This window comes from Astyanax mexicanus, chromosome 20 (assembly GCF_023375975.1).
Source record: "Astyanax mexicanus isolate ESR-SI-001 chromosome 20, AstMex3_surface, whole genome shotgun sequence".
In the NCBI taxonomy this organism is placed as follows: domain Eukaryota; kingdom Metazoa; phylum Chordata; class Actinopteri; order Characiformes; family Acestrorhamphidae; genus Astyanax; species Astyanax mexicanus.
In genome coordinates, this window is record NC_064427.1 from 27,314,441 (window position 1) to 27,340,536 (window position 26,096).

Genomic DNA, 26,096 nt, shown 5'->3' on the forward strand with positions numbered 1-26,096 from the left:
AGGTTCTTATACGTTGTTTCAGTGTTAGATGTGCAGTGCTTTAAACAAAACAGTTGTGTTTCATCCAGCCTGTAATATTAAATATTTTAATCAACACATTTTTTTTTAATCAAAGCAATTTTAGTTTGTATGGATGGGAGAAAACAAGAGACCTCGATTAATTTATTTTTGTATTCATTTTTTGCTTCTGTCTAATCTCATTCCATGTTTTTACAGATGATAAAGGCACACAGTTTATTGCAAGATGTTCTGCTAGCTGATACTGAACTTTTAAAAAATCTTTTTGTGACCTTTATTGTATTTGATGGGTGAATCTTTTTAACATTTCTATTTTATAGTGCGTTTTATTTATAATAATACAGTATAACTGACCTTCTCGATCATGTACCTCCTGAATTACTTTTATAATAATACAGTAAAATCACTTCAGGTTTGATGTGTATATGTCAAGGGGTATTTTCTAAACTGGTTTCCTTTTTTTTGCCTATTACTTATGTAAAATAACTATTTTATAGTTTGAATGCGCTTTGGTTTTGATCAGCCTACCTCTAATGGTTTTGAATCTGCTTTTATTCTAGACTGTGGTTTGATGGCATGTGCAAAAACAGCATAAAATAGACAAAACAATTCTGGAGAAAATGGGTCACAAATTCTGTCAAAGCTCTAGAACCACTTATGTTACTTCTTGTTTAATTTAAAATCTAAGTTTTGCACTGTGGACTCTAAACTGTTTTGTGTGGGTTATGAAAAATTAAAAATTAATCATAATGGCACCTTGACACCCAATCAAGTTTAAAGTAGTTGGTATTTAATTATTTAAAATATGCCTTAACCAGTCTCAGTCCCATTGCACTGGTTCGGTTTTTGGATGGATGGATGGCTGGCTGGATGGCTGAATGACTATCTTTTCTAAATGATTTGTCAGTATAATACTGTAAGTAATTTTTAACCATCATTGAAAACAGGTTGTATTTGGATGCGATATCATGATAATCCACTAGAGTGAAACAATCACCAGCTCAAATACTGGATTAAAAGATGAACGAATGGAACCAAATAAGGGTCTTCTATTGCATTAAAAAACAGACCACTTCAAAAAAGAAACTTCTTACTGAGTTCTCTCCTCAACTCAAAAGCTTAATTATTCAGTAATTGTGAAAGGAGGCAAACTTGGCTTAATTAACGTTATTAAATTACAGGAGTGAGACCTTGTGTGTGGAACCTACAGCAGTTAATTTGGGAATATGAGACACATGGGATAATCAGCTTTTAACTTCAGAACATCTCTGTTCATTACATTAATAATAAATCAATAATTTCTCATTGATTCTTTCAGTGTTTAGTTGCAGTGTTAAAAAGGACTGTGGGCATCAAATCCACATTTAATAAAATATTAAAATTACATTTTTTCCATAAACACATTTCAAGAAACTTAGCGATAGTGTGATCAAATAAACAAACAGACTCAAGTGATAGCAATAAAAAAAAACATTTATTGACAAAGAAATGTACAGTCATTAAAAAAATTAAGAACAGTTAAAAAAAAAAAAAGTGTCCAAACCTCTTTTGAGTAAGCACAAAGGAGACAGCGGCAAAGAAAATTCTCTCAGAAAGAGAGATAGAAACCTTGAGAGGAACCCATCCTCCTTGGGTCAATACACAAATTGAAAAATGTAAAAATCTGAAAAAGACAAAGAGCATAAACATTAAATGAAACAAAAATATATACAATGCAAATATAAAATCCCGTATAAAGACATAAAATTAATAAACAATGTAATACAATGCTGCAAAAAAAATAAAATAAAACAATGTATAAATATCATAATTAAGTACAGAAAGATTAATAGTAAAATAGTAAAAGGTAAGTACAATATTAATTGATTAAAGCACTAAAAGACAAACATTAAAATGTTTTTAATGAATATAAGCCCAAAATAAGACTAAAACACCAATACAATAACCATTAATAAAGCAAGTAACTAAGCAATAAAAGAAATATATACAAAAAGTGTATGGATTAAAACACTAACAGTATACTACATAAAGATAAATACAGTTAAGTAATTAATAAACATCAAAAGATAAACAATATCAAGAAAAAAGGATTAAAGCCTTAAGTACATGAACACAAATACAAAACAGGAAGCAATTAAAAGCATACAATCACAAAATGATTAAAAGATTTATATAGTTAAAGAAAATCATTACCTTTTAAAAACTATGGAATCAATAGCTTTATTAATACCTGCTATTTTCCTTAGGTGTGTTTTATAAAAAAATCCCTCTAAACTAGAGAATAGAGCTGGGCGATATGGCCCAAAAAAAAAATCTTAGATTTTTTTTTTTTAATCCGTTTTTCGATTTAAATCGATTTTTTCCCCTACTAAAAATCAAACTAAAGATGATAAATAAATGGTTAAAAACTAGTTCTTATTTAATTTGTTTTCACTTAAAATGTTCCCTTTGTGGTTAAAGTGCAACCAGAAACAAGCAAAAAAAAAAAAAAAAAAACCCACAAAAAAAAAAACACCCGACCCAGCCCGAGGAATGTGGTGGGAAATCTCGGCCCGGGGCCTCGGGTCAGGTCGGGTTCTAAGGTTGGGAATCTAAGCTCTACTCTAAACTAGACATTGAAAATATCGATTTTTTTTTTATTTTTATTATTATTGTTTTATATGGTACCTGACTAAGGTGTGCCTGATGTGGTGGCTGTGTCGTGGTGTATACTTAGCTAGGGGTGGTCGTAGAGCAGATGGTGGAGAGATGATCTGAGACTTCTTTGAGGTGATCTTCGTGCTGGTGTTGAAGGGTCACCTCTCACACGCAGCAGGATGATTCCTATCTGCAACACTGTGGAGGATTTGGCCTCATGGGTAAACCACTCATGAGAAAGGTCCTGAAAAGTAAATTAGAGACAGTGACTGTCCGTTAAGGAATGTTTTTGACCTGAATCTCTATTCAGTAATGGTAGCTTCTACAAAGAAGACAGTTCTCTGCCTGTAGTGTTCACTGAAAACCCATACCAGAAGAACAGAATATGAAGGTGTGGTTCCAAACTGTACATCTGAACCAGGATGTTCTATGGCTTGAGGTCACAGTGCAGAACCCCTCTGGCATGGACCTCAATCACGCCTTCGACTAGCTGCCTTAGAAGTACCTGCAGAGTACACAGAGCACATTATAGTAAAGTTAAATTGGCTGAAATTTATCCCAACATTTGAAATACTTGTGATTGTCGTCACGCTGCCACATTCAATAAAAAAAAAAATATATAAGTACCTACAGAAACAGACAGAAGGAAATTACAGTCGCTATAGAACAGGCAAACAGTTATCCAGTGGGTAGCTGCTACATTAAGGGTGAAGAGAGAAGAGTGTTCAGGTACCTAACGATTTTCCAACGATTTCACAGTTGCAGACAAATTTCCAGAGTCAGGATAAAATCACGAGAGTCTGGCTAGGGTCGAGCTGCAGTTGAGTTGGGGTCGTGTCATCTCAATCGTTAAGTGTAAGGTGGTTACGATTGAAAGTCAGTCGGGTTTGGGAACTGGCGCTCCGATAAAATCAACTGTGTTTATTTTTTATTATCGCAAGTCTTGAGACTCAACTCACGCAAATAGTGACGTAAACAACGTCAACAACCAATTGGAGAGCTAAGGGAAGAAGCAACAATAAATCACAGTAATGATATACACGTTATTTGTTTATAAGTTAATATGTAAAGTGTATATATGTAAACTCCACCAGAAGCATGATGGGAAATAATCTCAGAAAGAATCTAGTTGCAGTCTTGCAATAAGTGACCCCCAGTCTTTGCTAAATCTTAGCCTGTGAGTAAAAGTCTGTGATGAGTCTTTAGCTTTGAGAGGGTGTCAGATTTTGGTCTGTTAAAAGTCTTTTTAAAGTCGTGTAGTTTATGGACAGCTTAAAACGAACACTAGCTTCAGCAGATGCTTAGTTTATTGTCTCTCACCTTGGCTTCTTCCTCCTGCAGGCATCCGCTGGCCAGGATGTAATCGAAGGGGTCCAAGGAGAGCATTGGAGCATAGGCTCCATCACCAACACGACCTCATCCTGAAGCTTAGACCAGTTCAGCAGCTGTATGGAGAAGCTTGAGGTCCCTCCAGCAATGAATGAGTCAACACCAGCCATGTGCATGAGTGCCACTTCCAGGGGGAGGTTCTTCAGGTGTCCCTTTAGAATATAAAAGAGAACACACTATTACACAAAGTTCTCCTCTGGAGAGCACCACAGACAGAGACTGACCCTCACCTTGTGGACGGAGTGTTAAAGAACTGCAGCTCACATCGAATCTGTTAACTCACAGACTGTATTATCATTGCGTGTGTGTGAAAGCTCACATCAGTGCTGTGTTTTACATGTTTGGGTGGTAAATGTTTAATGTGTAAAATTTGTTTAAATTGTGTTTTTAAACTGACCACTGCTCTCCAGTATCTCTGTGTGGATGTGACCTTTCTACTGTTGTTCAGCTGGTTTAGCCAACATTTTGCATTTTCAACGAATCTATCAATCAACCTTTATTTTTACTCGGTAGATACATTGAGGGTAACCCTCATTTTCAATGCAGCCGAGCTTACATAAAATTAAAGGGACTGAAACTCAAGTTTAAATTATAAAAACAAGCGAACAATGTAAGATTTAATTACGAAAAAATTAAATAAATCAAAATAAAAGGATATGCAAACAGGTTAAATGTAGAACAACAGAGATAAATACCTAGAATAATAAAATATAAACAGTTAAAAAACAAAGGACTAAAATAACCACAATTATATTAAAAATGTAAATGATAGAACTAAAAATAAATAATAATAAGAATAAGAATATATATGTATATATAAAAAAGAAAAGGAAGAAAATAAATGAAATAAAAACGTAAAAGTCCAAAAATAAAAAGCAGTAACAAAACAAATAAAAGGATGAAATTAATAAAATAAAAGGGCTAAATGGTGAAACATAAAATTAGATAAATAAAAAAACAAAATAACTAAAATAAACAACAAGGTAAAAGAAAAACTCAACTAAAACAGTTACAGGCTGTCTGAAGGTAGTATTAAAATTTTAAAATGAGTTAGTGACACCAGTTTTATGTGTGTGTGTGTGTCTGTGTGTGTGTGTTACTTACAGGCAGTAGGTCCTCAGGTCAGTAGCCTGCAAACACTGCGCCAAATCCTCCTTCACCCAGAGAGTACAGCTCCTCGTTCTTCTGCCCGGGCTTCCCTAACGAGAGTGGAAAAACAGGATTAACTGACAAGTCATTAAACACACTTCAAATAACGTGATCAGAAATCAGGGCCGATCACATAATTCTCATAGAGTCGGAATCAAAAGGAAATGATCCTGACGTATCAAAAAGTGCAATGTTACGTTGTCCATACCTTCATGCAGAGAGAGGGTGCGCAAAAATATACAGTAGACTAGTGCTAGTCTAATCATTAAGTCTCTAAAGCGATGATGATTCTAGTACTTATATATATATAATTATTTTTTTTCTATGTGTGGGCATACCGTTCAGGCAGTGTGAGCAGCAGCTGTAAGATCGAAAGAGCATATTACACGTCTCTGTTTGGAAATATTTTAAAGTGGACTGCAAAGGCAGGATTTTACATGGTGGGAAGGAAAAAAAAAGCAACTTCAACAACAAACGTGATTTACCACCTGAGAAACAATAAGCACCCAGCACAATCCTCCCAGTACACTGCAGTACTAATTAAGGGACGGAAACACACACAGAAATGTGTTGGCAGTGCTGTTGCTAATTAACTAGATTTTTTAAACCCATCAAGTCCAGTAACAGCTGTGTTTATTTGGTTTTTAAAGTCACTGGTTAGCTGCGGGTGTAACTTTACAGACCGCGATCTCAGTTCACAATTATGCAGCCACATCTTATAAAATCTCCTGCTCTTAACCAAATATCCAGCACAACAAACCCAGCTTTAAACCCAAACCATCGCTGTATAAACAGAGACAGAGGAGAAGTTTTCTTTCAGTGTTTTCTGACAGAAACTGTGAGGATTCAAAAAAAGACAAGTGTGTTTACTAATCCGTTACTCGTTCGTGATGAAGTTAACGCTAACTTGCACGTACAGTGGATTCACGCGGTTAGTTAATAGTATGCAAAATGCAGTGAATGGTGCGTCTCGAGCCTCGTGTTTTGGGTCAAAATAAACGAAACACCTTAGCTAATAATCATGGACTGCAGAAAACTAAGCCGAAGACACAACAAACGCTAGCTCTGTAAGTTAGTTGTCTAACGGAGTTACGTTAAGCTGCCTGCACAGATCAGAACATAACAGCAGCTTACCTTTTCATGTCAAATCCACGGCGAAAGCATTCTTTTCTCTTATCTTTATAAAATCCAGTTGCAGTCTGTGGAATTGCACGCGCCCAAGTGCACAGCCGCATCCGAGCCAGAAGCGAGCAACACTTTTAGTTAATGTATACCTAGCGGTGTGTTCCAACAAGACCAATTAAATATAATATAATGTGGTATGCGCATGCGCGAAATTTAGCGGCCGACTGCGCATGCGCGAAATTTAGCTGCCGACTGCGCATGCGCGAAAATTAGCGGCATCTGCGCATGCGCGGAAAATAGCGGCATCTGCGCATGCGCGAACATTATTTTCCGCGCATGCGCAGTCGGCCGCGGAAAATAGCGGCATCTGCGCATGCGCGAGAATATTTTCCGCGCATGCGCAGATGCCGCTAATTTTCGCGCATGCGCAGTCGGCCGCGAAAAATAGCGGCATCTGCGCATGCGCGAGAATATTTTCCGCGCATGCGCAGATGCCGCTAATTTTCGCGCATGCGCAGTCGGCCGCGAAAATTAGCGGCATCTGCGCATGCGCGAACATTATTTTCCGCGCATGCGCAGTCGGCCGCGGAAAAATAGCGGCATCTGCGCATGCGCGAAAATATTTTCCGCGCATGCGCAGATGCCGCTATTTTCCGCGCATGCGCAGTCGGCCGCGAAAATTAGCGGCATCTGCGCATGCGCGAAAATATTTTCCGCGCATGCGCAGATGCCGCTATTTTCCGCGCATGCGCAGATGCCGCTAATTTCAGCGCATGCGCAGATGCCGCTATTTTTCGCGCATGCGCTATTCCCCCCTCCCCCCGTTTTTTTATTTATTTTTTTAATTGGTCTTGTGGGAACACACCGCTTAAATTAATTTAGGTATAAATTAACTAAAAGTGTTTTGATAAAAAGCCAGTTGACTTTTTAACATTAGCCAGATTACCATACTTTAATTCAGTATTAATAAGATTCTGAAGTTAAATATCTACAAAAACCCTGCGGGATTAGACCGGAGTACCGAGAGGAGCTCTTTCAGTCCTGTTGGGTATTTTAACTAGCGTTAGCTAACTGACTGTTTCAGCTCTCGGTGAAACGCGATCTTATTACTGAACTACAGCGTGGTTTAAAAGCTGCTGCTGATTGATATTATGCTGGGAGAGGAGCTCGTGAATCAGCTCTTAAACAGCATGAGCAGGTGCTGCTGCAGGTAATCGAGCTAACTGTAGCTAATTACAACAGCTCGTTTTAAGATAGCTAACGCTAGCGAGTGGAGGATGGCTGGCTAAGCTAATTAGCTTATTATGACGCTTATACAGCGTGGTAAGACTATTTAAAGCGTGTTAATGGCGAATAACGCTGTAAGATAGCTAACGCTAGCGAGCTAGCGAGTGGGTGATGGCTGGCTAAGATAATTAGCTTATTATTCTTCCAAAAGCTAGTTAGCTTAGCCAGCCATCCTCCACTGGCTAGCTCGCTAGCGTTAGCTATCTTACAGCGTTATTCGCCATTAACACGCTTTAGTCTCACCATGCTGTAGCTTAGTATCATAATAAGACCGCGCTTCACCGAGAGCTGAAACAGTCAGCTAACTAAGTTACTCACCGGGACTAAAAGAGCTCCTCCGCGCTACTCTCCTCTAACCCGGCAGGGTAATCACTACTGGTGCTGAAGGCCCACCGCTCCGCCTGTTTTAGTGCCGTTGTTTTAACACTGAGGGGCTTTTAATGAAAACAGAGTAAAGCGGAAACACAGTAATGAGCAGCGCAGCGGACCTTCAGCACCAGAGTGAAGAAACACTACATTATTTGACCCAATATGAATAACTGTTCCCCATAAATCACAGAGAGGCTTTAAACTCCTGCAGACTCCATGCAGCTCCCGGAAAAAAGGGCGTCTTTCTTGTTGTTACTGATTGAATCAGTGAAGCCACGACCATTCAAACTAGGTTCGGGTTTTTTTGTTGCCTGAAAGGTTTTTAATTTGTGTTTTAATATATTCATTATATATTATATTGTATTAAAACGTGTGTTATAAATGTGAATAATCATAATTTAATAGGAACGGTGAAATATATTATTTTAATTATATTAAATATCATGCCTCAAAATCTCAGATATCCCCCTCTTTTCCAGTGACTTTGGTTTCGTCCAAAAGTCTGTTGATGAGAGGGCGGGCGGGGCTGGAGAAACAGGGCCGGTGTTCTGTCGAATTCTGCTACCTTGTCGAACCGTGCTACCCCAATGTATATTTAACTGTAAAAATACAAAAGAAGCACTATTTTAGGGCATGTACCCAGTGATATTCCAGTAGATGTACGTTATTAGATTTGGATTGCATAATTCATTGTACCATGGCAAAGTTATAGTAAATATAGCTCATTACAAACTGCTTTTGTATTTATTTATGATAATAAGTGTAATTTTTAGTTTCCATTTACACTTTTGTGCAATGACAGTGTGTCCAGGTCGTTTAATGCATATAAACCCCCCTAAACCCGAGTAATTATACATAAAACTCGAGAAATAATTAAATTGTGTAGGTCGGCGCATGCGCAGTACCTTTGGGAAGCATGTATCGATGGGTAGGAAAATTCGACAGAACACCGGACTGAAGAAACACCTTGGGCTGAACAGCTGTATTCACTCAGTCGCAGTTAAATAAACTCACTGACCATTTAGGAATCAATTAGACCAGAATTATAATAGAATAAACAATAAAATAATAAAATGTCATATAAAATAAAAATAAAAAAATCACCAGTGTCAGTGGCTGTCTTTACACTACAAGCCTCAAGTGTTTTTTTTATTTTATATAAATTAACCTTTTTGACAAACAGCACACATGCTCTCAATATTTTTTTGGCTGCTCTGCCAATGCTGGCTGATAATGACAGGGGGCATGAATACTGGCAAACAGATGCATGAAATCCACAAATAAAGAAATATGAAATTTGCAATGGCCTTTTTTATGCCCAATCAGTTGTTTGAAGACTGAGAACATATGTCTGCACACCCCTCCAAAGGAATTGGGCGGAAAAAGCATTATTAAAAGATGAATAATGAAGACTGGAAATTGGAAATCAGTTATCACATATCCAGCGCTATAAAAACATTTGAATGGAGCACTAGAGTTGTAGCGTCTTCAATATACAGGTATGTGTTAAAAATTGTACATTTTGTTAAGGGTTCAGGCTTCAGAGATCCACGCCCTGCAGTCAAACCAGGAGGAGACAGACACCCGTGTTGTCCTGTACAAGTCCAGTGTGATGAGGACCCCGAACACCGACATATTACTGAACCACCTTTACCATGTCAGCAGTGTCAACCTTACCATGATTCTTGACCACAGAACTGGCTTGCATAGTAAGCTAGTGAATGTCTCTGGGATCTAATTACTGAAGCACTCTTCTGGGATACTATGCTGCACCAGTGCTCTCAAGGGCAAAATTGCTCCCTTGAAGAAGCTGCAGCTTTGTACATTGTGGCAGGTCAGCAATGAGCTCCAACAGGAGATAATGTTCTGTATGTCCATTGGCCAACTGACCTCCATTGATGCTGTGAGAACCAAGATGCTGCAAAAGATGGTGGGTGTTAACAGAGCCCTGGATGCAAGTTTTAAAGTAGACAGCGTAAACTACAGGGTAGCCTGCTAAAAAAGGACAGATCAGCCAAAATCTGAAAGGCAAAACCCTTACGATCAGGGCACGGGTTGGGAAAAGACAATGGAGGAGGGGGTGTTGGAGCCGGTCTGGTCAGTTTGCCCCATCTTCCCTCCTTCTCTTGTTGACATTTTTGCAAGAGCAGAAGAGACAGAATTGATTGGAGAGGGGACAGGTGATCAGGAGGAAGGGACAGAGATTTAAAGGATAGATTTTGATGATCTCTTCAATGGTGATAATGAGGATTAAAATTATTAGTACCACACTATGCTAATACTTTTATTTTTAGTACATTGTTGGATTTTATCATCAATTAGTTCTGCAGCTAATTACATTTTTCATCCTGGTACCTGTCAGGATCTAAAAGTAGACTTTTCATAATGTGAATATAATGTATAATGTGAAAACATACAGGCGACCATAACATTTTCTGCTAATTGTTTATCTTTTTGTTCCAGAATTGAGTCAAAATGTGTGAAAAACTTCAAAATAACCTTTCTATGGAATTCCTTGGCCCAGAAGTGTATGGAAAAGTGTGCTCATTTGTCTGTATAGGGCTTTAACTGAAGGAGCTATGCCAATTTCTTCATATTTTTTTAGGTTCGGATTTGGGATAGGTGTAGTAAAGGGTTATAAATAAGCCCCACAGGACATTTTTTGTGCTGTTACCTGTCAGAATCTTAAAGTAGACACTTCAAGGATTAAGAAAAATCCCAAGATGTTTTTATCCAGTGCACAGGATTTTAGTATAATGTGAAAACATACATGCGATCTTAACATTTTCTGTTATTTTTTTTAATCTCTTTGTCCCAGAATTAAGTCAAAATGTGTCAAAAACTTAAAAGCACAACTTATAACCATTCCATTGAATTTATTGGCCCAGAATTATGTGGAAAAGTGTGCTCATTTGTCTGTATAGGTTTTTAAATGAAGGAGCTATGCCAATTTCTTAATTATTTTTAAGGTTCGGCATTGGGATAGATGCAGTAAAAAGTTAAAAATAAGCCCCACAGGACATTTTTTGTCCTGTTACCTGTCAGAATCCCAAAGTAGACACTTTAATGATTAAGAAAAATATCAGGATGTTTTTATTTAGAGTGCAGGAATTTAGTATAATAGGAAAACATACAGGCAAATTAACATTTTTTGCTATTTTTTTATATTTTTGTATATATTGTATTGTATATATTGTATTGTATTGTATATTTTGTATTTTTTATATTAATATGTAAAAAACTTAAAAATAACCATTCTATTAAATTTCTTGGCCCAGAATGGTGTGGAAAAGTGTGCTCATTTGTCTGTATAGGTTGTTAACTCAAGGAGATATGGCATTTTCTTCCTAATTTTTTTCCGGTTCGGAATTAGCATAGATGCATTAAAGGGTTAAAAATAAATATCATGGGACAATATTTCATCCTGTTACCTGTCAGAACCTTAAAATAGACACTTCAAAGATTAAGAAAAAACAGCTGTGCTGGTGTTTTTCTATAGTTGATATGTAGAGTACCAGTCAAAAGTTTGGACAAAGTTTTCTTTTATTTTTTTCCCTCTACATTATCCAGACTATGAAGGAACACATAAGAAATCATGTAGTAACTTTAAAGTGGTAAACAAACCAAAATACTCTGTAAAGCATTTAGGTGCTCTTATCTAGGGTGCTCTTAACTTGATCGTACAGAATTTTACAGAATTCTTTGTGTCTATTGTGGATTTCAAAAGTGAGTTTCTCCAATGGGAGAAGGTTTGATACCTCAGCCATCAAGATAAAACATGATCCAAACTCAGAAAATGACAGGGGACATGTCTGTTTTTGTGTTGTTCAAATTGTACTGAACACAGTAAGTTCAATTCCTACATTAATTAACAGAAAAATCTATAAGAAATACCACATTACTAGCTCACCTGACCAAGGCAAATGCGCAGTAAAATACATCAGTGGCAAAAAAAAAAACTGCAAAACTAAAACCTTTAAATCCATCCTATTATCATAAAATGCACTTGGTGACTTCCTGTACAATTGAAAGGAATATTTTCATCATGCAGATTTTTTTTAGACTGTGATTGATTTAGGGGTTTTTTTACAACCTAGAGTTAGAGTTTGTCCATTAATAAACGTAATATTCTCTCCACTTTCTGGTCTTTTGGATAGACCTATCTGGGATGGAAGCAAGAAAGTTCTCGCAGCAGGTGTTTTGCTTCGAGTGTGATTTCTCTATTCATATCTGCTCAAATGAATTGCACCAAGAGTGCAACTTAACTAAAAGTTAACTAAAAGTGCAGGTGTGATAACGGCCCAAATCAGAATGTTATAATAATTATTTAATACTTGGCAAAGAAGGCATGACCAAAAACACACGTTCAGTCTACAGTCCTTCAAGATCTGCTTTTGGAAAAGCAAGGAATCCTGTTGTATTAAAAAACCTGAGGAGCAGGTTACGTCTTAGAGTCCCTGAGTTTTGGAGGCTGGACCTCACTCAGGTGAACAGATCAGCATAGTCCACAGTTCCAGGCTTCTGTCCACATGCATTCACCAGCCGCTCCCCTCCAGATGGAGTTAAAGGCTCCTCCTGGTGGCAGAATTATGAGAATAAATGCTTTACAAAGTAAAGTGTAAATTGTAAGGTATATATGGACACCTATGTCTCTTGTATGACATCCTATTTTAAACCTCTAACTTAAATGGGTTGTACTGGAAGGAGTTTTGGGGGTCTTTGAAATACAGATGTGTCTGCATTGCTATAACACTGTCTCACATTAGGTTGGGGAAAATGAGGGTAATATCGTATATATTGCGGTTTTAAAACATTTTAACAATATCTCCGTTATTTCATAAATATGATGACGTATCTGACGCCAAGTTTGTGTATTATTTGTCTGTATCAAGCTAGCGGTTTACCTTCTTCTGATTAGCTTGTTAGCGGTTAACCTTCTTCTGATTAGCTTGCTAGCGGTTAACCTTCTTCTGATTAGCTTGTTAGCGGTTAACCTTCTTCTGATCAGCTTGTTAGCGGTTAACCTTCCTCTGATTAGCTTGTTAGCGGTTAACCTTCCTCTGATTAGCTTGTAGCGGTTAACCTTCCTCTGATTAGCTTGTTAGCGGTTAACCTTCTTCTGATCAGCTTGTTAGCGGTTATCCTTCCTCTGATTAGCTTGTTAGCGGTTAACCTTCCTCTGATTAGCTTGTTAGCGGTTAACCTTCCTCTGATTAGCTTGTAGCGGTTAACCTTCCTCTGATTAGCTTGTAGCGGTTAACCTTCCTCTGATTAGCTTGTTAGCGGTTAACCTTCTTCTGATTAGCTTGCTAGCGGTTAACCTTCTTCTGATCAGCTTGTTAGCGGTTAACCTTCTTCTGATCAGCTTGTTAGCAGTTAACCTTCCTCTGATTAGCTTGTTAGCGGTTAACCTTCTTCTGATTAGCTTGCTAGCGGTAACCTTCTTCTGATTAGCTTGCTAGCGGTTAACCTTCTTCTGATTAGCTTGTAAGCGGTTAACCTTCTTCTGATTAGCTTGCTAGCGGTTAGCCTTCTAGCGGCTAGCTTGTTAGCGGTTAGCCTTCTTCTGATTAGCTTGTTAGCGGTTAGCCTTCTAGCGGCTAGCTTGTTAGTGGTTAGCCTTCTAGGGGCTAGCTTGTTAGCGGTTAAGCTTCTGATTAGCTTGTTAGCAGTTAGCCTTCTAGCGGCTAGCATGTTAGCGGTTAGCCTTCTAACGGCTAGCTCGTTAGCAGTTAGCCTTCTTCTGATTAGATTGTTAGCGGTTAGCCTTCTAGCGGCTAGCTTGTTAGCGGTTAGCCTTCTAGCGGCTAGCTTGTTAGCGGTTAGCCTTCTAGCGGCTAGCTTGTTAGCGGTTAGCCTTCTAGCAGTTAGTTTTTTTTGCTGTTAGCTTGCTAGCTTATGTTAACAGGCTAACTAGCTAGGTATCTAAGAGTTCAATCTCTCAGAAACAATAATTACTTTCTGTCCGTCCAGTCGCTCTATCATTCTCCTCTAAACATTTATAAGTGGAGTCTCAGTGTGGAACAAACTTAGAGTTGTGTTTGGTAATTTGCTTTCATGGTAAATCTAAAACATTTCAACCTAGCCTGATGCTCCTTTATCCATATCATACAGTTAAAGTGAACCACAGCAGCTCTGAATGATCTATTACCTGATGGTAGTCCACTAGTTCTCCCAGAGAAGTGAACTTGATCTGGTCTCCCAGCAGCATGAAGCAGCCGTCTGTGACATCAATGAGGAAATGCTTGAATTCGTCTTGGCTTCTGTAAGAAAGAACATATCCATATATCCTCTCGCTAACACGGACCAGGAAGCTTCCAGCGGTGCCTGACTTCAGCAAATCCTCCGCCTCCTCACGAGTAATAATACCTGTGTACAAAGAGAAAGAGCTCAAATCAAAAACTTTTAATTTATTGATAATTGTAAGATAATTATTTATTATGTAAGTAATATTGCAAACAAATATAATGAAATAGCATTAATCCTTTGAACAAATAATAATAATAATAATAATAATAACAAACCCAGTCATTAGAAGCAGAACACTTAGACAGAGAGAGAGATGTTTTTCCTTAATACAAAAATAATATCTGAATTTTACCAAGACAGGAATCTTGGATTAAAGCACACAGATGGCCCACACTTTGAACTCACCATGAAACCAGGGGGCAACTCGACTCTCGTCTTGCTGTAAACAAACTCTGAGTGTCTGCTCCTCTTTAAACCAGCGAATAATTTCCTCCCTGCTGGACGTCGACAGCGACCGGTGCATACCTGGCTTCCTGTCGATCGTAACGGAAAAAAAACTAATTCAGAAAAGCTTTAAGAAAGACAAGCTGTCTGACTGCCTCTCTCATACCAGAAAATCCTACATGACATCAGCTCTATTAACAAGCCCAGGAAACAACAGAGGGTTAAACTGATAAGCATATTTGACACAGCCTAGAGAAATGGCATGTCTCTTGGGTTAAAACTGGTTTCAAACTGTTGTCAGACCTCCATTCAATCATTAGGTCATTGTATTACTGGCAGCGCTGATTGAGTTGATACTATTGTTGTACAGATCTCCTTAGTAGAACTGAGAAGATCACCAGAAAATGAAATTGTCTATTAAACAGTAAAACATTCTCAATCTAATCCCCACTTTGCTGTATCAGTAGTGATTACCACGGACAGTAATATTCCTGAAGCATGTATGAGAGACCTTTTAAATGTTTTGCTTCAGATTTAAATTTTGTATCATGGCTCAACAAAAGAGTGTTTACCGAAAACATACAGTACTAATAATAGCAGTCCTGGTGTTTTGCTTAGTACTTGGGAACCTTTGTTCACAGTATTAAGCCACTTGCTACAGATAAGGCAGACAGATCTCATTTACAGAAGGAAGGTGTGCTGGTTTAGTGCTAGAGATAAAAAATGAGACACCATTTAAAAATGATTAGTTTCTTTGATTTTACCAAATTGAAAACGAATGGAATATAATCAAGAGGAAGATGGATGATCACAAGCCATCAAACCAAACTGAACTGCTTAAATTTCTGCACCAGGAGTGGCATAAAGTTATCCAAAAGCAGTGTGTAAGACTGGTGGATGAGAACATGCCAAGATGCATGAAAACTGTGATTAAAAACCAGGGTTATTCCACCAAATATTGATTTCTAAAATGACAATATTTTTATTTGGAATTTGACAGAAATGTCTGTAGCTCATAGAATAAAACAACAATGTTCATTTTACTTAAATGTATACCTATAAACAGCAAAATCAGAGAAACTGATTCAGAAACTGAAGTGGTCTCTGTTTCAACCATTTAAACAGTTCAAATGCTATTTCGCATTACATATAACTAGTTTTGACACCATTTCCCGGGGGAATCTTTGTTTATGGTAATAAGCTGTATACAGATAAGGCAGTCATTAGAACAGATTAGATGCTTCTTTAAAATAACTCAAATATGCAAGCTGAATTCTTTGATCAGTCATGGTTGAAAGTGTTGGAAAACATGAAATTTAGTATTTAATTTTTTTGTTTTTTTTTCAAGACATTATTGAAGTTTTATTAAAAGAGGAGAGCTAAAAAAATATAAAGAATCTCAAGATTACAAGTCCATCTCCAGAGATCTTGACGTTCCTTTGTCCATTATGCACAACATTATCAAGAAGTTTTCAATCCATGTCACTGTAGCAACCTTCCCTGGATGTGGATGGAAGAAAAAAATTGATGAAAAGTTAAAACTCAGGATGCAGCGCAGGTACTGCTGACACCGAGACATACAAAAGTATGTGAGTAAACCAAAATCTTTATAATCCTTGATAGTATATATATATAAATATATAAAAGTTAAGTGTGCCAATAATTTGTTTTGCCTATTTTGTTTTTTTTTGTTCATTTTGTGTGAAATTATATCAGTTTTGGCTTTTGGTTTGTTCCAATACACACAAAGTAAATAAACGTGTATAACAAAACAAGTATAAATGCAATCATTTTCTGTGAGAAATTTCAGGTGTGCCATCAATTTTGACCATGACTGTAACTATAGTAATAAGTTAAACTCACTGTTGAATGGGTTCGCTGGCCAGAGTGAGGTTTCTGGGTTTGGGCTGAGGAGGTGGGGCAGATTTCTTTGCTCCAAAATTTTTCATCATAGCTGCCACTTTCCCTCTTTCCAGGGCTTTCACCGAACGCCTGCGGTGGTCGTCTATAGTCTGTTTAGCCAGAGATCGTCTGCGCTGATCAGCCGCTTTGGATTTACGCACTGTAGCACAAACACATACACAAATCGTTTAATACTAATTTATATTTACATTTAAAACCAGCTTAATCATACCTGTTAAAAAAACCCACTGCCAACTACAACCTCTTTTCTGTTTTAGTATAGTGGTAGGAGTTTGAAAATTAATTTACTGCTTCAAAATCATTAAAATTATGTTGATACATATATTTTATGATTGGGAACCTGATACAAATACATAACCTGAATCAAACAGTGTTTTAGTTAGCAAAATGTAAAACAAAAATATACAAATATCTGTATACACTGTTTAGACACTGTTATATTTCCTTAGGTTGGGAATATTTTGCAACAGTTCAGGTTAAGGGCACTGGATGGGGCCCACATGTTCTTAATCTGTAAAGATTCATTCCATAATAAAATAAACCACATTCTCAGAAACATATTTTTAGGGTTACCAAAAGTATATGTTCATCAAACTTAAAAAAAAAGTTATTTACACTAAAACAAACCCTTTACAAAAAGGGTTCTTTACATAACAGGTAAAGAGCACAATAAGGATGACTACTCTCTTACATGAGTCCTGCCAGGCTTTCTCCTCCTTGTCTTGCCCTTTCTTCTGGTGATTAACCTGCTTCAGGTCCAGATAGATCTGCTGGGCTCTCTCCTCCTCCAGCCTCTTTAGCTCCTCTTCAGCTTTCCTCCTCTCCTCCGCCTCTCGCTTCTGGAAAAATTAAGGCTTTGGTTATCATTCAGCATCATTTGGAAATGTGAGATGAAGTGAGTCTAGATGTCACAGGATCTTCTTCTTACTCATTGCCTGCCTACAGTCTGGGTCGTTCTGGAATTCCTTGTGAAGTCGTCCCAATTGACCTATTCATTTGTTACATGCGTTACAGATTGTTGCACAATCGTTTTTACAAGATTTTCAAGACACAGGCAAAAATCCCATTCAGTTATTAACACACTTATCTGCCCAATAAATGTGTTTATTGTGTTTATTGTGTCCCATAACTTTTCTGATGGCCATGTCTGATGGAAGCTAAAGAATGCTGCACTGATGTTTTGGATATGTGTACGGTGCCTCCTGCACTGAATGTGGACGTGATTTCTGGCAGAGCTGCAATGTCTACATGGGTAACTCTAGACAGACGTTGCTGGTCACAGCACAGTTAGACTGTAGGGCCACTCTAGAGCTGTGAAATTACACTACATAAACACACAGTTCTGAGTAAATCTACCTCTGCTTTTTAGATCCACAGTGGGTGGCAATGCCTTCAATGCCTTCCAGTACACATGTGACACTGTGAATTGAGGAATGGTAAACCTATATATAAACATTTTGGCACCCATTATCAGGCCTTGTTTAAACTCCTGTAATTTACAGCAAATTGCCACAAACACACTGAATAAACTCATTAACTGCATAATTTATACAGGTGTGTGTGTTTTCAAACTGCCCCCACCTTTTTTTACATAAAACTGTCCCATGACTTGTGGCAAGCCTGTGTGATTGGTAATAGGGCTGCAACTAATGATTATTTTGGTAGTCGACTAAGCTGACGATTATTTTTTCGATTAGTCAATTAGTCAACGATTATTTCTGCCATCTCTAAAAATGATAGAAACAACAGAACATGAGATTTAAATTGCATTTAAATATCGGAATGTTGTTTAAACATGGAAAGTACTGATATTTAATGATTTAAAATGTAATCTGTTGTGTTTGTTGTGTTTTGGAAACACAAACTAAGTTGAGTGTAAACTGTGTGAGTGAGCTGTTTACCCATCTCCCACTGCGCTTCTGTCCCCAGCACTATGTGTAATGTGGTACTGTTACAAATTAATGATTAGTCGACAATGAAATTTATAGTCGACAAATTTAAATAATCAACATTGTCGATTATAGCGACTAATCGTTGCAGCCCTAATTGGTAATGCAGTAAAACACATTTAACTAGAACAATATAATGTTTTATTTGTTAGGAAAAACATAGGTTTCCTTAGATAAAGCAGGTTTTGAATATATAAAGTACAATAAATATAATAAGGGCTCCATTTGTAAAGTGACTTGGTTGTAAACAAAATAAATATTATTTTTTTGCCATGTTTTTAAGATACTAAAAATCTATTTCATATTTCAGTAGTTTTATTGCTGTTTCCTTTCCCACAACCAGTCAAGCTTGAACTGCTAACTCCAGAGTGACCGGTGGAGCAGGTAAACAGGGGAAAGCACCTAAAGGTGTGAAGAAGAAGGAATGTACTGGAATACTGAAATGAGGTAATTTAGTTCAGAATACCTTGAGCTCCTCCTGTCTGCTCTGCTCCAGGGCAGCTGCCTTCCGGGCCTCCTCTTTTCTGGCTGCCTCCTCTTGCTCCAGATACAAACCAGAGAACCGCTTCTCCAGTTCAGCCTCTTTTTTAGCTCTGCACACAGTCAAATACACCAGGTTAAGAGAGTCTGTGTAGAGATTGTGTAGACTTTCTATATTTAGGTGTGACTTGGAAATGTCACAGCTGGAATGTCAGTAATCATATGGTTAGTAAATGTCAATCCCATTACAAGACAGCAAAGGAACTTAGACCTCACCCCTCATGTTCACATTGACCACATTTCATGAAGGCATTTCACTACCTCTTTAAGGCTGCCTCCCTTTTGTTGTCAGTACAAAACTTAAGTTCAGAGTGTTTTTAACTAATATTTTATGTGTTCTGGCAACCAATACCGATAACTGAGTTTCTGAAACATTAGCCAACAAGCTGCAGCTGAAATTGCTTACATATTTCTTCATGATTTAGTTTAGTTTCCTCTCAAATTGTTTACTGTTTTTGCCTCCCACCTGCAGATTAGGACCCTCCATAACATGACATCCTCAGACTAGGAGGATTCTTGAGCTCTGAGCCCTTTCTGGGATTTGAAATGGGATGATGATGATGATGATGATCTCACATTTTACGAGGAGAACTTAGACTGTAGGGAGACCCAGATCAGATTGAATCTGATTAAACCTACATCTGTTTTACTTTGTCACATTTAGTTACAGCTCTAGAGTGGTGCAACTGTCTTGACAAGGAACAGTAGACCACATGTTCAAATCCCATTAACATTTTGACCCCTAAAAAGGCTTTGTTCCAATAGATAGATGGAGATTTAATATGCAGATGGGAATAAACAGTAAACAGATTAAGGGTAAGGAATACATACTAAACATCTCAGAGTGTCCTCTGCAAATGCAATTACAAACTTTTGTCATTACTAAATTAAAGCCATTTCAAAACCACAGAAAGTAAATCACTGAAAACCTAAAATTTACACAGAGACTTTTGCTAAACAAATACTGAGATCAAATTACTTCAGTTAATGTTACCTTTTAGCTCGTACCTTTTAGCTTGAAATAACCTAGAGGAAACTGCATGAAACAACAAACGTTGCAACTTTTGCAACTGAGCAACTATTTAATATATATTACTAACTGACTAATAAAGAAATGTGACTTAGGAGAACATCTAAATAAACCAAGTTAACATACCTAAAAAATCATTAATTCATTAATCATTAACTAAATGTCCTTTTTAACAGTGTTTATTTACAAGCATTTTAAGTGCAAATTACAGTGAAAAAGAACTGCAGCTAGTATAGATCTTACGTATGAACTTGCAGGGAGTGCCCTGTGTCAACAGCCTGAGATTAGGTTAGAAAATATTTAACCAAAGAGCATAAGGAAAACCACAAAGGACAATTAGTGATTAACTGAGACCTTTAGAGGAGCTTGTTCCCTATGAGAGTTGAAACAATGGTACCGCCACAGTACATATACTACTGCTCTTGCTGGGTGTACTGGTTAAAGGTGTCTGAAGAATAACAGAAAATCTACTGATAAGATAACGCAAGGTTCCTTTGTTACATTTGTAAGTGTACAATGCATTGGTATCATTGTTTTTTTTAAGGAGTGGCTTACATAACCATGTACCTAAACGTAAGAAGAATGAACTCCCACAAAGACACAATTACTAGATTAATATGTCAATGAATAACGGATTTACAAGTCTTGGTGAATAATGGTTATCTTAATATATTTAGACACAACGATACATTGTATAGAATGAAAATCCAGGAAAGTAAATAGCTACTGTTGGATAAAGCACAGCTTTGGAGTAATTAAATTTTTATTTTATTTTTCGGTTTACTGAACTCTTGATGTGAATGGAAGCACACACACTCACCTGAGTTCGTCTGCTTCTTTCTGCGCCTGCAGAGCTGCTCTCTCCGCCATGATCTCATCACAGATCTGGTCGTAGGTCTTATCATCAGGGTGTTCTCCCATAACCCAAACCCAAACATCGTTGTCTGAACTCTTCATCCATGACACTGTCTTCTTTGATACTAAGGGGTCACACACACACAGGCATTTATAATGCAATAACATTTAAAACACTTAGACATATACATATTAACTATTTGTATAACATACACAGCTGGACAGTGACACATTTTTTTTAACTTTGTGCACCAGCTCATTGAATTTGATATGAAGCAACCAAGATATAAACAAAGATGTGAGTGTTTTCAGCTTAAAAAAATGCAAAATACTGCATTTAGGAATTAATACAATTTTAAATATAGCCATGTTAAAAGCTGTGTTCATGTTTCCTTTAGACAGTTTAAAGACCTTAGTCAAGTCAAGAGGTTTTTTACTGTCATTTCATCTGAGTGTAGTAAAATTACGTTCCTCCGGAACCATGGTGCAACATAAACAACAACACAATAGACAACATAAAGTGCAAGGTGTGATGATAGTGCAACATAAGACTAATACTACAAAAAATACAATACATACAAAAGACAAGGCAATTTAAAAGACAGGACAGTGCAGTACCGATACGGTATAACAATGTGTATAGTGAGGATAAGGTGCAGAGATATGTAACATACTGTAACATATAGGACATACATAATCACAGCAGTTACTGAGGTAGAGAGTTTATAGTTTTTTGGGAGCAAATATTGCTGATAGGCAAATATTGCTGATAGGGATAGAGACATTATTGAATATTGAATAACTTATTGAACAACATACTGTATGTAAGTACTTAAATACTTGTATTAATAATATCTGGTCTACAGTGATTATAAAAAATGACTTCTGATTAGGATTCAGATGCAGGAATTGCAGTTATCTGTTTTACTTTCTATTAAATTAGGTCACGATGCAAACATCTAATAACAAAACAGCTATATTAATGCTCATATGCAGCTGTGAGCGGTCAATACCTGGCAATGTCATTTAGGTGATTTGGATAAGGAGACCTTTATCAATACACTGCCTTCTAAGAGAGATATTTAGCATTTCTTCTGTTTTAGACAAACAGAAAGTTGCTCACCTGGACTACTGCTGCTACTCCGCCCCTGGTGACGCCAGAGTTTCCAAACAAACACACGGGTATTCACACACATGCAGACACTGACAAATGCCTAAAATGAAATCACTTATTGACATTTCCAGTAGCTATGTTCATGTGTCCTTCGTGCAGAAATAAAGCAAATACAAGAGCACAATAGCAGCTATTTAGACTTTGTTTGTTGTTTGTTGTGACTCACTAATGGGAGTTTTCCATTCACCCTCAATCCATTCAGTCCTACTCAACACTGTAGATGGTGTCATGCTGAGTTTTACAGGTGTTTTTTAAATTGGTAGAATAGAGCTACAGTGTTATAGAATGTTTAAAGAGAGACTTGTTCATCTGAAGCTAAAATCCTGAGCAGCCTACTTATTGTCACTTTCACAATAAACCTTGTATCTCTTTTTTTTTTTAGCTTTTTTTAATTTATTTTTAAACCTATGTGAATCTTACAGTTTTCCTTTACATTGTGTCATAATTTAACAATCATAATTGATCATAAACGGGTTATTTTTTGCTGTCTGGCAAGTTAAAACCAAGACGTAATACACAGAAGGTTACCTTTTTTTGTTTTCCCTTTTCCAGCCTCCTGCTTCTCCAGTTTTGCTTCTCTCTCTTTCCACCTCCGGACCTGCTCTTCCCTCATCTTAAAGAACAGAACCTGCTTCTGCTCCTCGCTCAGCTCTGCCAGCAGATCTGGCTCAATGTACATGTCGTTCAGAATCTGCTGCAACATGTTTGCAGTCCTGTAACTCAGTCCTCAGTCGAGAATTGTGAAAGGGCCCAGTTTGGAACCACAGAAGAAGCAGCTCAACTCCTCCTCAATGAGTCTTTTCCATTACTCCGTCCATTACAATCCAATACTGCCTGAAAACAAAATAACTTTGGTATTGTAGAACAACCTGAACAAACAAAAATACATAAGCTGTCAGTAATGGTGTGAATAATCCCTATAAATCTCCACAGCTGAGTTTTTCAGTCAGCATTGTGTTGTAGCCAGTGACTCAGCTCTCAGCCCTGTTTTACTGGGAATGTGCAGCTCTATGCTGAACCATGCACTGTTTCACAATCTCATGCTCCAGTCAAGCCTTACCTCCAGGCTACTTCCTCATTCCAGAGGCTGAAAGAGAGGTCTGGATAAAGGAATGCAGGGCAGAAACGTACACAAAATGCTCACAAGTGTCTGCATGGAAATGTACCTTTGCCAGTAAAGCACGTCAAAGCTAATTATGCACTCCTGTACCTATCTAATAGGCACACCTATTTCCTAGGGATTAATCTTGCTTAACAAGAAATGAACCAAGAAATAAGACTGAATGAGGTTTGAGAAGCAGATGCTAATCTATTGTCTCTGCCTCTGTCTGTCTATGTGCTCTATATTTCTCTGTCTCTTGTGTTCACCTATCATGCCACAGATAATGGAATCGTGGCAGCACTGAGTAAGAAGGAGGGGCCTAGACTCTCTGGATAAGATAATTGCCACTTGTAAAATGTTCTGGGTTTGTCAGACACTAGATGGCTCCCTGGCAAGTTCAAAATGAATGAGATAAATCTTATTTTAACTTATAAGTGTTTTATTTTCTATACTGAAAAAAAAAATCCCCATACAGGACATCATTCTACTTCATAAAGAGAAAGACATGGACTGTATATAAGTATGGACAGCATACTTGGCTGTGGCTGGCTCCAGTACATCTTTTAACCGTGCCTATTTCTATTCAACTGAATGAATCTAAAATTAAACATCCAGGATTGTTTTTTGGAAGTTGGTTTCTGTACATCCTGCAAGTATGGAGGACCCTCTCCTGTGTTAATGACCTCCAGTGTTTTTTTTTTTTTTTTTTTACAGTTACTGCGTTTTATAGGATTTCGTGATATTTAAAGGGTTGTGGCGATGTGGTGATTCACAACTGAGGGCAAGTTGATTTGCCTCTACTGCGCAAGCAAGATGGCAGCATCCACTCATCACTCACTCATCGTCTACCGCTTTATCCGTTAAGGGTCGCGGGGAGGCTGGAGCCTATCCTAGCCGGCATCGGGCGGAAGGCAGGATACACCCTGGACAGGCCGGGTGGCAGCTTCCATTTCGGCCATATTTTGGCTTTAAAACGTCGCAATGAGAGTGAATGGGGACGTCCTGTCCATACTTATATACGGTCTATAGTTTAGCTTCGTCTGTTTTAAGGGCTCCCTCTAGCAGTCATCATTTTTCTTATAACAATAAATACATTTTAATTATAGCTGAAATTGAGAGTGAAAATTAGCTGTAAGTTTTTTGTGAATGAAGACACTGGTATGTTTATCAAATCTTTAAAGTATTATTATGCTGCCCTCGCACTGTGTCCTAAAGTGTGCAATACTAGTGTTGTAAAAAAGAAAATGAAAGGTGGGCTACTCCCACCTCTCGTCCGGGGTACAACTCCCCTGCGTGTTCGTTTGATAGAGAGAGTCAGACAGGTGGAGTGAAGCTGAAAGCAAACCAAGTATTTATTAAAAAGTACTGAATATTCAGGAGAACCAATACATATAAGACAGTGTTACAGCCGTCTCAGTAAGAGTTCTGACCCCCCCTCTAATCTGACTCCATGTTTATACCCAAAATGACGTGAAACCTGCTGATGAGGCGTTGCTAAAATCATCTCATGTTAGTGTGTGCATAATTTCACGTGTTAGTAATCCATTTCACGTGTCTGACCGGACCATCAGTGTTTGGCCTTGACTGTGTTCTTCCAGAATGAAACATCGTGGCACTATCTGTGTGTGTGTGCGTCACCCCCCGCTTTGAGGCAGCTGCAGGTTTCAGGGAGGCACCCACACAGAGAAGGTCGCTTTGTCTAAGAGCCTCCTCTGTATCAATTTAGTTCATACAGTGTATCAGTCGAGTTCATACAGAGTGTACCAGTCAATGATTGATGGCCATTAATTAGGGTCATGCAGTGAACGAATGCTTCAAGAATAAATTTCATATGTTATATGTTAATGTGTTAATAACGCGTGGTTAGTCCGCCATATACTAAATCCTATGTGTTAGTAAATGCCTTATGTATCATGTGGGTTAATTTGTCATAATAGATGTGTTAGTCACATGCCTGATCAAACAATGTTTATCTATATGTGTAAATAATATGTATTGTGAGTATTGGTTAATCTTCTGTATAAATGTGTATAAAATACACTGTGAGTAATACAAATGATCAAATACAATGTGAGTATTGGTTATATAGAATACAAGGTTTCACACAATGATTATGTAAATACAGATACTAAGATAAGTAATCATAATTGAAAGATATTTGTCAATACACTTAAGGTAAAATAAACAGTTACTCTTTACTAGACAGCTAGCTAACCCTTGATCTTCAAATTAGTCCACAAGGCTTTCTTTTCTTGTTTTTAATCGAAGATTCAGCAAGATACATGAAGTATTTGTTGATAAAGATGGGTAAAAAGACAAATAATGTCCACAACTCAAGGGATTAAGATGGATTCCCAGAGAGAAACACTGTAGACTGAGAAAACATAGCCTTCACTCTCAAACAAGCTTCAATTGTGCACTTCCTGTTAAGAAAATAGCCACTAGATGGCAGCATCTGACTGTCACAAAATCAAGTTACTCTAGAAAATGAATAAAATAATGCATTCCTTAGGGGAAGGCAGAACAATTATTATTATTATTATTATTATTATTATTATTATTATTATTATTATTATTATTATTATTATTATTATTATTATTGTATTTTATTTTATCTAGGAATAATATACTTTAAAGTAAACTCAAAGTTTGAAAGAATTTAAATATTTAAATAATAATATTATTATTGTTATTATTATTAATAATAATAACAATAATAACAATAATAAACAAAATAACATATACAAAACTGTAAAATAATACGATTTTTTTTCTTTTTTGTTGTTTCAACTGGCTACTCGGTTTCCGCTGACGTCACCTCACCGCTAGTATATAATCACTATAGCAACAGAAAAC

At 37.3% G+C, this 26,096-nt stretch overlaps 1 protein-coding gene and 1 non-coding gene across 3 annotated transcripts; both read right to left on the reverse strand.

Annotated features, from left to right (window-relative positions):
* Positions 1–1,482: 1,482 nt before the first annotated feature.
* LOC111195067 (uncharacterized) lies at positions 1,483–6,592 on the reverse strand. The gene is made up of 6 exons (XR_007427538.1): positions 6,328–6,592; positions 5,149–5,243; positions 3,976–4,196; positions 3,027–3,160; positions 2,686–2,899; positions 1,483–1,681 (listed from the first exon to the last, which is right to left on the reverse strand). It is a non-coding gene; the product is annotated as an uncharacterized LOC111195067 (transcript).
* Positions 6,593–11,499: 4,907 nt separating this feature from the next.
* On the reverse strand, positions 11,500–23,483 carry sh2d4a (SH2 domain containing 4A). 2 transcript variants are annotated; one of them, XM_022681269.2, is made up of 9 exons: positions 23,305–23,483; positions 22,667–22,972; positions 20,930–21,089; positions 19,006–19,132; positions 17,282–17,429; positions 16,531–16,729; positions 14,629–14,756; positions 14,126–14,343; positions 11,500–12,549 (listed from the first exon to the last, which is right to left on the reverse strand). In XM_022681269.2, exons 2-9 carry the CDS (start codon positions 22,839–22,841, stop codon positions 12,457–12,459), a joined length of 1,248 nt encoding a protein of 415 aa, XP_022536990.2. In that variant the 5' UTR covers positions 22,842–22,972; positions 23,305–23,483; the 3' UTR covers positions 11,500–12,456. The 2 variants fall into 2 exon arrangements, with proteins under 2 accessions (XP_022536990.2, XP_022536989.2); XM_022681268.2 differs by lacking the exon at positions 23,305–23,483 and adding an exon at positions 23,199–23,298.
* Between the last annotated feature and the right edge of the window lie 2,613 nt (positions 23,484–26,096).

Excerpts from the sequence above, each read along its gene's own strand:
- sh2d4a (XM_022681269.2), bottom strand. The coding sequence starts at position 22,841 with ATGTTGCAGCAGATTCTGAACGACATGTACATTGAGCCAGATCTGCTG. Across the intron at positions 19,133-20,929 it reads AAAGAAGCAGACGAACTCAG|AGCTAAAAAAGAGGCTGAAC; the intron begins GTGAGTGTGTGT and ends GACTGTGTGCAG. Across the intron at positions 17,430-19,005 it reads GCAGACAGGAGGAGCTCAAG|AAGCGAGAGGCGGAGGAGAG; the intron begins GTATTCTGAACT and ends TAATTTTTCCAG.